This window comes from Vanessa atalanta, chromosome 16 (genome assembly GCF_905147765.1).
Source record: "Vanessa atalanta chromosome 16, ilVanAtal1.2, whole genome shotgun sequence".
Lineage (NCBI taxonomy): Eukaryota > Metazoa > Arthropoda > Insecta > Lepidoptera > Nymphalidae > Vanessa > Vanessa atalanta.
In genome coordinates, this window is record NC_061886.1 from 37,658 (window position 1) to 55,262 (window position 17,605).

Consider the following 17,605-nt stretch of genomic DNA (forward strand, 5'->3'; position numbering starts at 1 on the left):
GCGTATTCTATAGTACTATGATATGGTTTGGCCTCTATTGAAGGAAGCGTGAACTGTGCGAACGACTTGCAAGTGGCCGGCGGCCGCAGACTTTCGGCGCCAATCACCACGGAGGTGAGCGCGGGATTCGCAATTCGCCGTTATTACTTGCGACCGCGGACAGTGTACCGAGTAATATTATGATATTAACACCGAAAATTTTAAATATAAAGTAGGTTTGAGGTATATGTTTTAAAATAACGGTTAATTAAAGCATTTTATTTAGACCAAGATAAGTGGTCTCCTCAGCAATTTTAAGACATAAATAATGATAAGATATTTCGTGACTTGTGATTGTTGTCATTTTTGGCGGTGTACACATAGTTGTCTCTATTAACACGCGTTTATTCACATCGCATATAACATAATAATAACACTTATTTTATACCTAAATAATTAAAACCGAAACTAATCTAGAATCTGTAATCGTAAATTATTTACAATTTAATTTATCCAGTGACGGGTCTAGCAGTTTAGCGGGTTTAGCAGATTCCCATTAGCGAATATCTAGACAAAGCGATTCAGAAGTGTGACATATTGAATCAGCACCATACCAACACCCTAGGGTATGTTATTATACCTAACATATTATACATAAAATATCATGGTTTAATTACGAAAATACATGTTATATTTTTTAAAGTATTTGCGAATACTTTAAATTAAAACTTAGCTCGAGCTCAACGGGATTGAAAGACGGAATTAAAACTATGAAATCGTAAAATAAAGCTTAAATATTGACAAAAAAATTACTTTAGTTATTTTTATTGATTTGAAAAAGCTTTGATTTTGAAAATTTATGAAAATATTACAAAAATTAAGCAATATTGGTGTAATTGTCATTCTGCATTTAATATTTTTTTATCATATCTACAATAGGTACATGTCAGGTACCTACTCGAAGTAAAAAGGATTGGAGTTGCAATTATCAGATCATACTCGTCTGTTTTAGTTTGGTAATTATTCATGGTTATCTTTTAGTTTACCTGAAACAGTCTAGTCCAAGGGTAGGAATTAGGAACCAGCTTGGTCATAGCGAAGGCATTTGATCGCGTGCGACACAAAGTTTCAACCACAAAAACATACAAGTTTGCGAGTTCACCGCTAGAAAGTCACCATTCGTCATGTCGTATATCCATTATCCACAAATTCCTCTATCAACCGATTTTTCTCCTATTAACTAAACAGTTTCCCAAAGATTTCCAATCTTTCTCACTTCTTTCAATACTTTTCAGATCAATCGGATTTCTTCACTCTTTTTAAAGCTCGTGTTTTCAAAGATGCGCTTATTCTTCCTCCTGATATAAATTACAAATTCCATAATATCTGCCAACAAAATTGTTAACATCTTTTGATATTCGCGGAGGCTTTAAAAATCTCCCCTGATAGATTGGATTTGTCTCCCCTGATAGATGGATTCTTAAATTTAAAATAATACTCCAATTTAAATGTTCGCCGCAACATTCGTATTTCTGGTGAATCAATTGCTTTAATGGAAGCGATCTCCTTTCCTCTCTTCTATAACCCAAGACAAACCCTGAGCTAGCAATCCAAGAAATCCCATTTCGTAGTAAGTGAAGATTTTTTATAATATTGAAGACCAGGGAGCTTCATCAACATCCTAAGGTAAATTTTATAATTCTCGAGGGCCTAATATGAGAAGACTCCCTTGGATTTCTTTTCAAGCAAGTATAGTCAAGTCGTTGGGTCTAATTAATGTCGTTTGCGTCTTGGACATGCGAGTAAACTCGTTCATTTATCTAAATAAAAGTTAAAAGACCTCTCACTGTGTGAATGTGGTCTTGACGAAGATTCTGCATCCCATATTCTTTTCAACTTTCCTAAGCTCCTCTAATCTCTTTACGACGTTCTCATTCCTAAAGACAGTGTCCTTGTCCTTTAAATATTTAATATTTGTTAATGTTCGTTGAGTTCATTTGTGTGTAAATTAAGAGGTACAAAATTATCTAAGTTGTAAGTAGTTCATGTGATTATCTTTTTATTTATAAAGCAGATATAATACTAACAATCCCACTAAAATATATATAGTTTAACTTTGTCTAAAATACCACATTTTAGGCGATGGGCTATTAAAAAAAATCTACTAATCTCGACCATAGATAATAAACTTATACTAGCTGATCTCGACCGCATCGATCAATCTACGTGACATGGCGAATTATTCTGCGGCCGGCTTGCAAACTAAAAGCCAATATACTAAAATTTTAATTGAATTAAATTACATTGACATGACAGCATCGAAATTTTGAACACTATGAAAAATTCAATAATGAAATAATGGCATTTTGAATGTTTCCAAAGTTATGCTGCAGTACTCCTTCGATTGGAATAGGAATGTTGGGAATAAAACGAATCGTTGGAAAGTCACATTTATTCATTTAACTACAATAAAGATATAATTTTAAGACAATCGTATTGAAGATTATAATATTATTGTTCTTTTATTTACGTGCTACGAAACCAAAACTAGAATATATTAGACTCACTCCCAATGCCGACACATCCACATTGTCTAACAATCAAGAAGGATACGAGTGCGGCCTAAACGTGTCGGCAGCGGCGCGTCATCACAGAGTGCTCAGAGTTCCCTCGTCAATACAATGGAATGCTTACAATACTGAAACGTTTACAAGGAACTTCGCTCGATCAGCGATAGTCGGGAATGAAATCAATCGCGGCATGGAGGCGACGAGTTCGAATACTTCGTTGTAAAATTTGCCAAATCGCTATTACAATACATTTTGCTTAATCATAATCGGGAGCACATCTTTGCCGAATAAACCGACAACGAAACATCACCCGTCGCGAGCAGTGCGCGACAAACGCGTCTTGATTGAGATTCGTTTTTTTACAATTATACTAAACACAGAGAAGGAGCGAGAGACATCGACGTCACACTTCAGAAGTAAATGCATCTCTTTAACGAGCCGCGAACCCGGCCCCCGGCCCCCGGCCCCCGGCCCCCGGCCCCCGGCCCTCGCGGTCGTCGATGAAGGTACAATCGGTCTACGACTAAGTTATATTAGTTTTATTACAAATTAGATAAATCGTTCGCAACGGTCGGTCGTCCGCGACGCTCAGTCCGGGCGCAGCGGCTCCTCGTCCGAGTCGGCGTCCGAGTCGGACGACGAGCGCGCGCCGGCCGCCTCCGCCTCGCCCTCGTCCGCCTCGTACGCCTCCTCGTCCGCCTCGCAGCACGGCCTCTCCGCGCCCTGCGGACACGGGCGGCGGTCAGCGGCGGGCGGCGGCGGGCGAGCGCGCCGCGGGGGGGTCGCGGGACACTCACGCGGAAGCGCGGGTGCGGCGGCGCGCGCTGGCTCTCGGGCAGCAGGTGGTAGGAGCGCGACGCGGGCGGCGGCGGCGCGGGCGCGCGCCAGCGCTGCATGAGCAGCAGGCGCGGCGGCGGCGCGTCGATGGTGCCGCACGAGGCCGACAGGCGCGCGCGCGCCGCCATCTGCAGGTGCACGGCGCCGCACAGCGCGCCGCGCACGAGGCGCCGCGCGCGCGGCACGGTGCCCTGCGCCTCGTCGCGCCGCGCCGGCGCCAGGCGCTCGTTGAACTCCAGCGTCTGCGAGGCGCGCCGGTGGCGGCGGCAGGGCGGCGCCACGCGCCACCACCAGTAGGCCGCGCCGCCGCGCCCCACGCCGGCGAGCGCGCCCAGCCCGCCCACGGCGCCCACGGCCCCCATGGCGCCCATGGCCCCGACGGCGCCCACGGCCCCCACCGCGTTCACGCCGCCCACGTCGACGCGCTCGTACAGGTTCTCCTCTATCTGAGGAATGCTCATATTTTATTTCTCACGTTTCGCCTGCACGACGGCGCTGCGAGTGCCGCTACGCGTAACTCTGAGAATTCATCTGTTATTATATTTTGCGATACAGTGCTTTACAATTGTAAAAAAAAACAAGTAAACTTTATCAATCGCTCCACCTCTCAGATTGCAGGTCAAAATCGTATTAAATCAGGACTATAACAGAAAAAGCGAAAGCGAAAGAGAATGTGTGTGTGAGTGTGTATGAGTATGTGTGTGTGTGCTTGTTGTTGTGTATATGTTTAAAAATAAATCTGAACATCAGTCGGCGAGGCATACGAGAGCTAATGAGGGCGCTACTTTTTTGTATACTTTGGAAAAATAATTATTTTTGAGTAACTAGTGTTTGGTGCGAGTGTCAGGCGATATATTTAATTGTAGTATAGCGTAAAATGGATACATAGATGACGGATGGTCGACGGTCGACGATGCCGAGGTCGGAGGTGGAGATTGGTAGTGGCGGTATGAGGCAGTGGACGGCGGACGGTACCTGGTGTCGTCGCCAGCGCGGCGCAGAGGACGCGCTGGCGTACACGCGCACGTTGACGTAGCTGCGGACAGGGCGGCGGGTTAGTCAGGTCGCGCTCGTACCGCGAGTCGCCCTGGGGGGGGCTGGCTCACCGACCTGTCCTCGTGCGGCGCGTCGTCCGGCGCGGCGGCGGCGCGCGGCTCGGGCGCTCGTCATGCGGCGCGCTCCACCACCGCCACGCCCGCGTACGAGCGCCCCACGGACATGGCGGCGCCCAGCACCGACCACTGCTCGGCCGCCGGGTCGAACACCTCCACCGTGGCCAAGTTCGCGGCACCGTCGTCGCCGCCCACCACGTACAGCTTGCCGTGGTGCGCCGCCACGCCCGCATTGCGCCGCGCGTGCGCCATGGGCGCGGCCGGCGCCCAGCCCTCGCTCGGCCGGTAGCGCTCCACGGAGCGCCGCACGGCGGGCCCGTCGTGGCCGCCGACGGCGTACAGCGCGCCGCCCGCCACGCCCACGCCGGCGCCCGAGCGCCGCGCGCCCATCTCGGCCGCCGCCTCCCACGCGTCGGCCGCCGGGTCGTAGCGCTCCACCGTGTGCAGGCACTGCCGGGACGCGCCGTCGTAGCCGCCCACCGCGTACAGCTTGCCGTCCAGCACGGCCACGCCGACGGACGAGCGGCGCGTGCTCATGCCGGCCACCGGGCGCCACACGCCCTCGCGCACGTCCATGGCCTCGGCGGAGCTGAGCCCCGTGGCGCCGTCGAACCTGCGGACACACGGGGCTCAGCGCGCGGCCGGGGCGCTCGGGGCGCTCGGCGCACGCGGCGCACGCCCGCACACGTACCCGCCCACGGCGTAGATCACGTGCCCGATGACCGCCACGCCCAGCGTGGAGCGGCGCGCGCACAGCGGCGGCCCGGGCGCCCACGTGTCGGTGGCCACGTCGTACACGTCGACGCTGCGCACGCGCAGGGTGCCGTTGAAGCCGCCGACGGCGTACAGGCGCGAGCCCACGACGGCCAGGCCGGCGCGGCAGCGGCGCGTGGGCAGGTCGGCGGCGGGCCGCCAGCGCGCGCTCTCCATGTGGAAGGCCTCCACGTCGCGGATGGCCTTGGGGGCCTGCCCGCCGACCACCAGCAGCACCTTGGGCGAGCGCGGCGGTTGGCGCGGGCGGGCGCGCGCGCACGTGGCGGCGGCGGCCGCGCGACGGTCTGGCCGCAGCAGGTGGAACGAGAGCGCCTCGATGACTAGATCCTGCGGGGGAAGCGGAAGTGTCGAGTGACGGATTCGGTCGGCACTACGGACCGGGTGCTCGGACGCACCTTTACGCGTAGTTCGGCGCTGGCGAGCGGCTCGGCGGCTGCGCGCGCCACCAGCGCGTCCTGCGGCAGCAACGGCAGTCGGACGTGTTCCAGCAGCGAGCCCAGGCGGGCGCGTCTCGTCTGATGAGGAGAAACTGCGTATTATGCGTCGAGGAGAGAGTCATTATCCACAGAAGGTTCGAGAGAAGGATACCTCCGGGTCGTGCTGCATCCATCGAATGACAGCATCCAATATGACCTCCTCGTTTGGCACCTACAACGGAAGAGAAGACGGTGAGTCACGACAGACGCGGACACGTCGACGGCGACGTCTATCGTCGTACGCACCGTGAGGCGATCGCTGTCCAGCAGGCTCGCCAGCGCGTCCGGCTCGAGCCCGAGGAACTCCTCCGTCTCCAGCACCTGCGACACTCGGACACGGTTAGGGAGGAGCGCGCACGGGGGAGTCGGGGCCGGGGGACAGTCGGCCCACCTCGACGAAGTGTCGCTCGACGAAGCGCGAGGCGCAGTCGGCGAGGTCTGCGCAGGCGTGCAGGTCTGCGAAGGCGCGGATGCCGAGCGCGTTGTCCGGCGACAGCGCGCCCGCCAGGAAGGCGCAGGCGCGCGCGCGCACGCCGCACACCTGCAGCAGCGAAGCCGCCGACAGCACGCTCTGCGGACAGCGCGCGTTACTCGCGGTGCCTGGCGGGGGGGGGGGGAGGTAGCGTTTCGGTGTAGGCACTCACCTGCACATTATCTTCGGTGATGACGAGTGAGTCCGGGTTGTACACGTAGTCTATTATAGCTTCTAGCGCGTGCGGCTCGACGTCCTGCGACATGAGCGCCACAGTATATAGCATTTTCAAACTGCTTTATCAATTTGATTAAAAGTAAATAAAAGAATGAATTTAGAATCATTTCACTTAGTGATAAAAAATAAACGGAAATAATACTTCTCATCATCAGAAGAATCTGTGAGGTATTCTTTTATAATTTTAATATTTTTGGCAAGGTGGATCTATAAATTCTTGAGTTTTTAAAGTCCAGTCAATCAATCGATATGAGCAATTATTATATAAAGCAAACATAAAAAAAAGATAACCACTTGAATTGGACTAAACTTAGTGTTTTGGATCTGTACTACAAATGGGTGGGCCTGTATTAACGCTAACCGATGACTCATATGAAATACCGTTACGGTACCTGTATGGTGATGGTGGACTGCGTGCGCTCGTCGAACTGAGTGAACATCGCGCGGAAGTACGGCGAGCACGCGGCCAGCACGGCGCGGTGCGCGCACACGCCCTCCGACGCGCCCGCCGCGCCCGACGCGCCCGCCGCCGCCGACCCGCCCGACGCAGCCGACGCGTCCGACGTACCCGACGCGCCAGACGCGCCGCTCAGACACTGAGCCTGCGAAGGAATGGGTAGACTTAATCCTGCCATAAATCACAACCGAGAAGACACCCTTTCGTAAAACCAGTTTGTATCTTCTTAATTCGTCACGGGTACCTGCAGCCGCACGTCGCACAGCACGTCGTCGCGACGCAGGCGTGCCAGCGCGTCCAGCAACTGCGCCGCGTGCTGCGAGCCAGCGCCGTTCTCGCTGGATTCGCGCCGCTGCGACGACTCGTCCAGCGACGACTGTGACGCGCACCGAACCATCATGCTGCAGAGAAGGCTTATTTTATGAGCTGATCTATTAATATATTTTCATAAGCCTTTCCCATTGAATTATAATCAACAGATCATTTAATAAAATTAATACTGATTTACAAGAAAATTCTAAACCACAGATAACAAGAGTTAACTGCCAGACAACCTTCTAAATTAATTATTTTTGTAGAAGTAACACGTCAAGGGTAAAAGACACTAATCAAAGATATAAACACATTCAAGGTAAATAGTACACATATGGTAGGAGATTGTTATTTATTCGAGGGTCACTCATAATATTTAAGTACATCTATAGTTTTAAATATCTGCGTTGAAAGTGAAACTATTCTGTTTCACAATTTGAAGTGTCTCTTCATATGTACGCCATAGCCTTAATTTAAAAAGTGAATCTCTAGAAACATACAACTCTTACCTGTACCTCGCTCTATCTCCATCCCCCTCAGCGGCACTGTGTTCTACGCTCACTCTGAAATTGTTTACATAAATACTATTATATTTATTTTCTTAAAGTTATGTTTCTATTGTTTATACTACTGGTGTTTATTTCACTTTGTGTAGTCACTAAATAATTAATATTTTTATTTATTTGAATGTTACTTTAATTATCGATGGTTTGGATTTTAAATAATGAAGAGTTTGAGATTACTAATAATAAAAATCACAGTTAACTAATAATAAAATAAAATTGTTAAGTTTAATTCAAAGAATGGTAAAAATATCATGATAAGAATAAATGTACATGTCAGATGTATGCTATTACCAGGTCAATTTGAATATTAAAGATAACAATATTTAAACTGTTCGATAACTTAATTTTAAATAGTTTACTCACAAACAAACAAGTCACGAGCTAGAATCAATACCTACAGATTGTCTTACGACAATCTTTGTGTTCAAGTCTGTTTATTGTTTATGTTTTGAGTGGAAACTTTTTTGAAGTTACAAAATATCTTACAGGCCACGGTCTCGTTCCGCATCTCCATTATTTCCTTCCATCGCAGTTCTCGATTACAAAACCATTCAACGGTCAGTGCACTCAACAACAATCACAATATTGAGATCACTTCACTTAATGTGGGCTTAATTTCAAATCAAAACATTATCATTTATATACTATAACTTTAGTGTTCAATAAACAGCGTAAAATATAAGTCTTCATTTATAATAGTGAATGTACATAAACTATTCCAATAAGTAAAAACAAATATAATCAGTTTGACGTCTCACATCTGACAATTGTGACAGTTAAATTAACTCTTTTGTTATGCAAAAAAGTTTTGCCCCATAAAGCCTGGATTTACTTCTTATTTGTAAAATATATATATAGCTTGATCTTATTTTATTTAACTCTAAAGAACATCTATTTTATTTGAATGTGATGAGAAAAAGATATTAATACAACTAATCGTTTACAACTATTAAATTGTAAACGATTGTAATGCCGTTCTTTTTTACCTAGTTAGTTAGTTTTTATAAAAAAATATTGAGGAAGTAAAAACAATACATTGAAATCAAACATGCTTTTCGTATAAGTCTTAATTAGTATTTATCAATCGGTTGGAGCGAATACACAAGAGAGTTCACTTTAAGGTTGACAGATGGCGCTGTAACGATTTAAACTATTTTGCTTTAAAAAATAAAATAAAATATTGTAAATATATTTCTTCAAACAATATTTAATAAATTATTATGTTATATGATTAATACAAAATGTATTTGAATTGTTTACGACTATTAAATTGTAAATGATTGTAATGTCGTCATTTTTAATAGTGGTGGCGGGAGGCAGTTTGTATTATAGATTTAATTACAATTATTTAATAAGTATTATAAGGAACTTGTAACTTTTAATATTTGTATCTTTTACATATTTAAAAAATATATGAAATGCATTTTAAAATATGAGTGGTTGACCGAGTACAGGACAACTTAAGACCTTAGTGTATAATATAGTACTATAACATGAAACAAAATAAAGATTAGATAGGTACCGGCTGTTAGGTATTGCCTGTGCTAATTTGTCTGCATTAAATGTGCATTAAGAATAAAATCAATTAAATTCCCCAAAGTTAAAATAGCACACCATAAATCTCGTTAGTAAATCAACAAATATACGATTTTGTACGTGTGGATGCGTGTGTGGCAAAATTATTATGTGTATAGGTACGTTTAATTAAGCAGGAATTTAAATAAAGTTTTACACTGGGTAAGAAAGTGGCAATGATGAGTCTTTGTTCGACGTTTAGTGAGTTATATAACCCGCTTTGTGTCTTTCTTTCTTATATCAGAAAGATCGGAAATAATTATATACAATTATCGGATTATGTACCCTTGAACAGTTATCACTCATTTTTAACGTTTACTAATATGAAGTTAGGGTACTATTATAGACGGACTAATATTATAATTTATATAATTTATATATATAATTAAAGAGCCGAGATGGCCCAGTGGTTAGAACGCGTGCATCTTAACCGATGATTTCGGGTTCAAACCCAGGCAGGCATCACTGAATTTTCATGTGCTTAATAATTTAAAATTCATCTCGTGCTCGGCGGTGAAGGAAAACATCGTGAGGAAACCTGCATGTGTCTAATTTCAACGAAATTCTGCCACATGTGTATTCTGCCAACCCGCATTGGAGCAGCGTGGTGGAATATGCTCCAAACCTTCTCCTCAAAGGGAGAGGAGGCCTTTAGCCCAGCAGTGGGAAAATTTACAGGCTGCTAATGCTAAAAAAAAATATTATGATTTAAAATATGTCAGCAAAATAAGAGAAAATCTTTTTAGCCATTATTAGATTAGTTGGTATGAGTTAATGGTATGTAAATCAAATTAAGAATGAAAAACTAATACTGTTTAATTCTATTTACTTAATACTAAAAATACTTATTAGCTTTTATAATATCTCGTGCTCGGCGGTGAAGATAAAGATTAGATAGAATTTGTAAAAGTTCTTGGGGTGAGCTGAACGGCTATATTGTCAATAATCCGATCTAAATTTTCGCATATGTTTCCGGAAGGTGACGCCGGAAGCGCAGTTTTTGTATTTGTTGACAATACTGTATATCATCGGTATGTATCGGTTCATCGTATATTGTGCAGTCTGTTTATCGAAGCGAGTATCGTAAACTGTCATCGCTCGAGGAAGTAGTACGACATCGTGTTGAAAGTTAATTGACGAGAGGGTCGCATGCAAATTTGATGAGCCGGGGCCGAGGGCCGTGATGGATTGCTTTTTGATGAGATTTGCGCCGCGCCGCCGCCGCGCGCCGCCGCCGCGCGCCCTCGAGCGACACCTATCGCTTGTCCACCCAGGTTCATTTCGATACACCATTTTTAACTTACCTATATGAAATAAAAATATAAAGTTAAAATAGACTATGAGGTCACCTTCTGTTAAGCTTAGAAAAAACATGTTCTTGCATTCAATGTGCGTTTATGACAAGAGACCGTTTCGGGGAGTAGTAACATTCGAAGTACATTCGAGTAAGTGACATTCGAAGTGATCTGATGCGATATTACTTATATTAATGTATTTTTTTATATCATAAAAGTATAACTTAAAAATAATTTAAATGTATAATTATGAACATTTAAGTTAAGAGTGCGAAGTAAAGACAAAGCAATATGTACATAACAATATATTGGTATTTAAATTTGTACCCAGTTAAAAAAGAGGATTTTCATTTCCGTATAATTAATTCATTTATTAAGACTGAACTATCATTCAATGTTTTTATTATTTTAAATATTGTATTTTAAATAAACATAACGATTTTCAGTTAATTAACGATTTATTTTCTAGTAATGAGAGTAAGGTATTTATTTTAATAAAGGTATTTATTTAACAATTTTGCTTACTAACTACCAGTAACATCATCGCGTTTGTAAAAATTGCGTTGACATGTTTTTCTTATGTCTATTTCTAGCATCGTGTAACTTATGTAAGCTTTATGTACTCTGGTCCAAAGCTTTCTGGATCTGTTGTCATGTTATGTTTGTGGCGTTCGCTGCACTAAACATAACACTCCTAGCGGAGGTCCGCCAGTCGAGCGCTCGGACCGACAATTTTCACTTCGATTACGATGACATAACGACCTATAGCTATACTACAGCTACAGCTGTTTCAATCCGGACAAAACAAACAAATATAAATCGTCTGTTTGTAATATTTGTATAAAATTATGGATTTTACTGCAGCAGAGTGTTATCACAACTAACGGAGCTCGTATTGAGATGTTACATCGTACGAAACGATTATGTAACTGTTGGAATGGAAATGCAAACTACACTAGTAGTTTGCATTTCCATTCCAACAGAAAAAAATATATGTTTTAAAATATTTGAGTCAAAATATAGTAGATTTAATTTATATTTTGAGTAAAAAAAATCGTAAAAGATAATTATGTAGATTATGCACCGAGAGTGTGGGATGAGTACACCGTCTGCGTGACGATCGATAAACTAACAAATAAACTTTTATTGCCCGCCGACTCCTGTCCATATAAACCGATAAAGTAAACGTAATGACAGACGCAATGCAAAATGGATCTCTACTTCAGGGACATTAACTTTAACTAAGTGGCTTGTTGCGGCTTTGGCCATGTCGTCTTCGGTATCAGTAATAGAATAATAACGTTGATGTATGTGTAAGTTAACCCCAACGTCAGTCGACGGTGTCAAGGGCGAAAAGTGCACAGGGGGTGCGAACCGAGCGGAACTCGGCGCATAGCAACGGCGGAGCGGGGGACGAGATCCTAACAAAGGAACATAGTTGCTCCCGGTTAACGTTCAGTTTTAATAGCACCCAGTACACATCTGTCCGTGGCGGAGCAGCGCGGGGCGCGGCGGGGAGTAGCCGCCCCGCCGGCCCGACCATCGATCAGAAACAGCTGAGCGGACCGATCACCGAACCTCATCGACTAAACGGGAATTATTATGGAAAAGTACGCGCGTTCTGGCACCGAAACTAAAATCAGGGATTTGCTTTTCGAATGCTTTAAACAATTTTCAAGCTCGAATTGGGTTGTGGAATCAAGTTGAGCGTTTTCTCACCTAAGGGAAAGAGGAAGGTGTAACTCGGTGACACGTCAGAGCGAGACGGATGTCGGCGGTCAGTCGAGGGAGAAGGGGACGGAGTTACCGGCGACCGCAGGCGATGGTTGCGCACGGCTCAGCTGATTTTGACTGTTACCAGGCGGGCGGCGCGCGGGGGAGGGGCCGGGGTGGGGCACTCCATTATAAACTCGGGCGGCTGGAAGCTGCAAGGCTTATGAATATGTATGCGAAGTTATAATTTTTGACGCCGTTCTCGAGGCACGAGCGCTCTAAAAGACCGGCTTATGCATGAAATGCATTAATACTTCTTTCAGGCGCCTATCAGCTGTTTGCGGCCGAGCTTCGTCTTTCAATGGCGGCGTTGAAGACATTGCATCAGTAACACCACTCAAAGCCTTTGTTAAAACGAAGTGCCTCGTCTATTTAGTTACTCTCTAAACCAACATTCTAATTAAAATCAGGAAGCGTTAAATTTGTATTTGTTCACTTTCTGCAGGACTCCGGTAATATTTTGCTTGTTTGCAATTTGTTTTTAAATCCAATTAATGTACATACAACTCAGTTATATTTGTGTGGTGTCACTAAAGGAGAGTGTCGAGCGAATATTTTGTCTTATCCTGTCTTGACAGGGTTTACCGCTACAAATACTAACTACAAAGTACTTGCGAGTAAATCAAACTGGATGAAGGCATATCTACACTACATAACAATCTATCGATATTAATTGTCGACTTTTACTAATAATAATTCGAAACTAACGGATGTTTTAACAGAAACTAAAACACAAAAATACAATATTTAGCAGCCATTGAACGATTGAAGCATAAGTACAGTCAACCAATGACAAATTACAATAATTTGGCAATTAGTACCCCGCAAATAGTATTGTGTCATTTAAATGGCGCGCCCGCCTCGCTGCGGGGCCGGTCGCCGCTTCCAACGGACAAATGGCATCACTAATAATATATTGGTCGTGTAATTAAATCGCGAGGTCCCGCAGTCGGACCCTCCGCTCAATTATTTGCATTCGAAGATAACTCTCCCGATCGCTCCGCAGCGGACGTCGTAATATTGTTATGTTATTTGATTGAATGAGATGAGTTAACAACTTCAGGGATGCCAGCGCTTTATCATCGAACATGAAGGACTTGGTGATATGAGTTTGGCAGCTATTCAGATTTATAAGATACAAGTAGAGATGTAGTTACAAAAAGTTACGTATTTAGGATGTAATTTAAACTAAAAAAATATATTTTAAACTAAAAAAAAAAGAAATGTATTTTCAAAATATAATGATTGATGAGATCTCGCTTCGTCGTCCGATGTTAAGTTACTGTATTGTCATCCATCCAAATGAAACTATATTTGCAAAGATTCACATTATACTCGTACTTCGTTTGTATAGTTGTAGGTTAAGTTGACAATCGCTTGCTCACACAGGTGTCGGGTGTCTGCACAGACGGTCGCTACCCGTAATCGGAACGCGTATGTTAAATAGTGATACGACGTAGTGTATTGTGGGTTCTATGACAAGCGATTACTATGTCGTATACAATTGATGCCATTCCAGTTATACATTGAAAGCCAATGGCACTTCAACTCGAAATGGGCGCGGGGTTCGAGGAGGGCGGCTCGATAGTTATGAGAAGTCGCTGTGTGGTGAGCTCCCACACACACACGTCCAGCTACCATTTTTTGCGGAACCGGAAGTCATTCTATTAAGTGTGAAAACTTCAACACCAAGCTATTAGCAAAAGTGCGAATGCTGTAACAATATGTAAAATATTGATTTCTCAGTACACAAGCCCCCAAAATTACAATTTCCTCTTCGATGTAAAGGCCCTGTGCGTGCTCGGAGAGGTGGGTACTATGGTTATGTATTGTGCTACATATATGATGTTATTGACAAATAACAGTACGCTGTTTTACTGTGTTCCGATTTGACGAGTGAGTGACCCGGCAACAGGGCACCTAGCACAAAAGGAATAATATCGCAGGGAATACTGCCACGATACATAAGGTATATATTGGCATGACGAGGGTACAAGTAATGTACGTAAATGTGTTATCGAAGCAGTAGTCGATGTAGCGAAGTAGATCGGTAGCGGTGTTGTACATAACGTGGCAGGGAATACAGTGCATTTAGTGATTTGTTTGCTCGCTCGAGGGCCGACCGCCATTACGCCGCACATTTGCCCCAAAACAAATATCATATACGCTCATTACTAGGGAGAAGGTAGGGAGGGGGGAGCGATCAAACAAATTCGTTCGCTTATTATTTGTCGATGTAATTTGTTATCTAGAGGAGTGTCGGCACGTGCCGCAACACGGGCCAGCTGCGACCAGTATGAGAAGTGCTGAGTCCTCAGAGTTCAGAGTAGACCACAGCGTTAATTGATTAAGGCATCGATTACTTATGACTTCTCTAAGTCGATGCATCCTTCATCGATTCTACGTGGCAATTTGTTTGTAAGAATTTATCATGTGTATATTAAGTTGTTTCCTTTCTTCATTGACTGTTGCTACTCCGGGTCCATGTTAAGTTAAATTTGACAATAGTTTAGATAATTCCTAACAGATTATGATATATCTACATCACAATATTAAACTCATAGCCGACAGATCCCTCCCGGGTAAGTCGGTCCTTTCTGTAACCGAATCCAATATAAAGTGATTAATTCGAGGTTTGTTTTGAAATGTCATTATTCATCTGTTTGGCGCCAGCTACTGCAGTCTATGAAAATACATTATAATACAAAAAGAACGCTAAACTATAATATTTATTGAAAATATATAAAATATACAGGATTGCGGCGAAAGAAATGAAGCTAACCTGTTGACAGTATACACTTAATTTAATCCGATATACAAAATAATTCCAAAATACGATACGAAAGTGCTTTTCAGCTCCGGGTGAGCGCTGTGTGTGTTTTCAGATCACACCAGCACAGACGCAGCGCACGTACTCGCATCGTTAGCCGATATTACATTCACGATCATAATAATATAGTCGCGAAAGTGATTATTTTCGTAATACCGGCGTCACACCGCCCGCGGCTTCTTATTATTTGATCTTATGTTTATGTCATAGCGAAAATTGGAAGTTCCTACGTGTTTCTGTAGTTTCTCAAAGTAAATATAAAAGGAATAATAATGTGTAATAATGTTAAAATATAAAAGCAAACGAAGAAGCTCGCGAGCGTTTAAAAGCTAATAAAACGTTAACAGCATCGCTTTAATGAAAAAGGAAAAAAACAAAATCTCAAAGTAGCGATAAAGTTTTATTTTAGAAGTTCCGACAAAGCAAGTGTCGCAAGAATGAAAAGCTATCGGTGTTTCGCGAGGCCAGGGCCGAGGGGCCGAGGGGCTGAGGGGCTGAGGGCTGAGGGCTTCTTGATTAAATGAGTACAAAGAGCATCAATAGGAATTTGAAACATTTCATTTTGATTAAAAAAAATTAGGAGTTAATATAAAACGAGAGGCTTAAAGTTAAATAAATTTGTACGCCTCTGTAATAGAAGAGTATTATAGTATTTTATTTTAGTATAGTAGAATACGTAGAATATTCAAAGAGTTATATCAAATGAATTCCAAATATAATAATAGTTTTATGTATTCTCCTGTACGATACGAGGAGGCAACCCTTCGCGAGAGCCGCAAATTGTTAGTATTTTTAAGATATATAAAACCGCGGTGCGCACTCGGAAATGAAACTTCCTCAGGAAGAGCTGCGAATCTCTTTTGACATTTTCCACTCGGCCGTTTGCCTCCGCACCTCTCCTTCAAGTTAAGCGCGTTCGGCATTATTATCCACAAATTTACAACTCAGTGAATGCTTTTTTATCGCCACATCACAAGACCTCGATTCTCTTTTTGAGATTTACTCCTCAGTCGATAAAATGTTATATTTTTTTTTATAAGGCAATGTTCAGTTGGCTTTCAGTCATTGTTATATTAATGAGGCAAATTACAATCAAACGAATAACTCGACCAGGCTCGATGGATAGAAATAGTTCGAGGTGCTGTCATTATCGTTATATAGGTACTTATATATAGCTTATAATTAATTTCATTTGTTAGCATCGTCCCACGGCTGGGCAAAGGCCTAAAGGATGTGATTTTGAGGTATACCATCACAGCACTTCAATTCGGGTTGTTGAGTATACATACATGTGGCAGACTTTTCCGATGCTTATAGATTTCCTCTCGATGTTCTCCTTCAACGTCGAGCACGAGATGAATTATAAACACAAATGAAGCCACAATCTTCGGTTGACATTAACGTGTCTAACTACTTGACCATCTCGGATGTGTTATTAGTATGGGTCAAATGCTGCACCTGAATTTTCAACCAGTCACAACCGACCGCTTGAGCTAACATTTTGCAAAAACTGATTCCAACTCATCATATGCGGTGAACGAAACTGCGGCGCGCCATTTCGATGCTTTCGAGGCTTCCTACTTTACTATTTAGTAACGAAGATGATAACTAGCAAGTCTTTCAGCTGCGAGTAAAGGTACGCTCATGGCACAAGCGTGGGGCCGAGCCGATTCCTGTCACATTGAGCTATTGCTGTATTACAGTAGCGAAATAACCGCTGAACAATATCGTGAAATGTCCGAAGTCGATACGCAACATTGATTATAACATTTGTAGGATACACGCGTCAAACGGCGCGTCACTGTAAGTCGGCTTTCAACGTAGCACGGCTGAGAGCGAAGTGGTTTCATTCTAGAATAGTGCGTGTTTACACTTTTATATTTTTAACTGACATTGTTATACACATTTGGTTTAAGCCTTTTGTCCCCAAATACAACGTTCTTATTCAATGACATCGTAAGTACCGTATTTAACCGTATTAATTAATTTCAGTTCCTATTTTTACTGTTAAATGATAAATTAAATGGTGATTAATTATTTTATCAGACTGATAAACATGTGTATGCGTACCTCGTGAGATATCACACTACAATACACACATATGTACCGGCCGGTGTAACGTGGTCGGTAATATGCGTTCCACTGATATGGAGTACTCGTAGGGTACTCACGTTATTTGCGCGTGTAGGTACTGTGTGGTGAGTGTACCTACTCGTATTTTATTATTATTTCGAGCGCATTGTGGTTTTATATTGCTATGTTGTTTTATTTAAATATAGTATTAATTAATATAAATATATTATTAATAAAATAATTTAGCCCAGCAGTAGATTAATATAA

The 17,605-nt window shown here is 43.5% G+C and overlaps 1 protein-coding gene across 1 annotated transcript; it reads right to left on the reverse strand.

Moving 5' to 3' along the window:
* Nucleotides 1–4,361: 4,361 nt before the first annotated feature.
* LOC125070160 (kelch-like protein 3) lies at nt 4,362–8,542 on the reverse strand. The gene is made up of 12 exons (XM_047679893.1): nt 8,279–8,542; nt 7,736–7,789; nt 7,159–7,315; nt 6,850–7,059; nt 6,393–6,476; nt 6,140–6,319; nt 5,995–6,069; nt 5,861–5,920; nt 5,668–5,787; nt 5,190–5,599; nt 4,497–5,111; nt 4,362–4,422 (listed from the first exon to the last, which is right to left on the reverse strand). Exons 1-11 carry the CDS (start codon nt 8,317–8,319, stop codon nt 4,553–4,555), a joined length of 1,950 nt encoding a protein of 649 aa, XP_047535849.1. The 5' UTR covers nt 8,320–8,542; the 3' UTR covers nt 4,362–4,422; nt 4,497–4,552.
* Nucleotides 8,543–17,605: the final 9,063 nt, after the last annotated feature.

Coding starts and splice junctions, on each gene's coding strand:
- LOC125070160 (XM_047679893.1), bottom strand. CDS start 8,319: ATGGAAGGAAATAATGGAGATGCGGAACGAGACCGTGGCCT. Junction 7,060..7,158: donor TGTGCGACGTGCGGCTGCAG/GTACCCGTGACG, acceptor ATTCCTTCGCAG/GCTCAGTGTCTGAGCGGCGC. Junction 5,112..5,189: donor GTGATCTACGCCGTGGGCGG/GTACGTGTGCGG, acceptor GTGTGTCCGCAG/GTTCGACGGCGCCACGGGGC.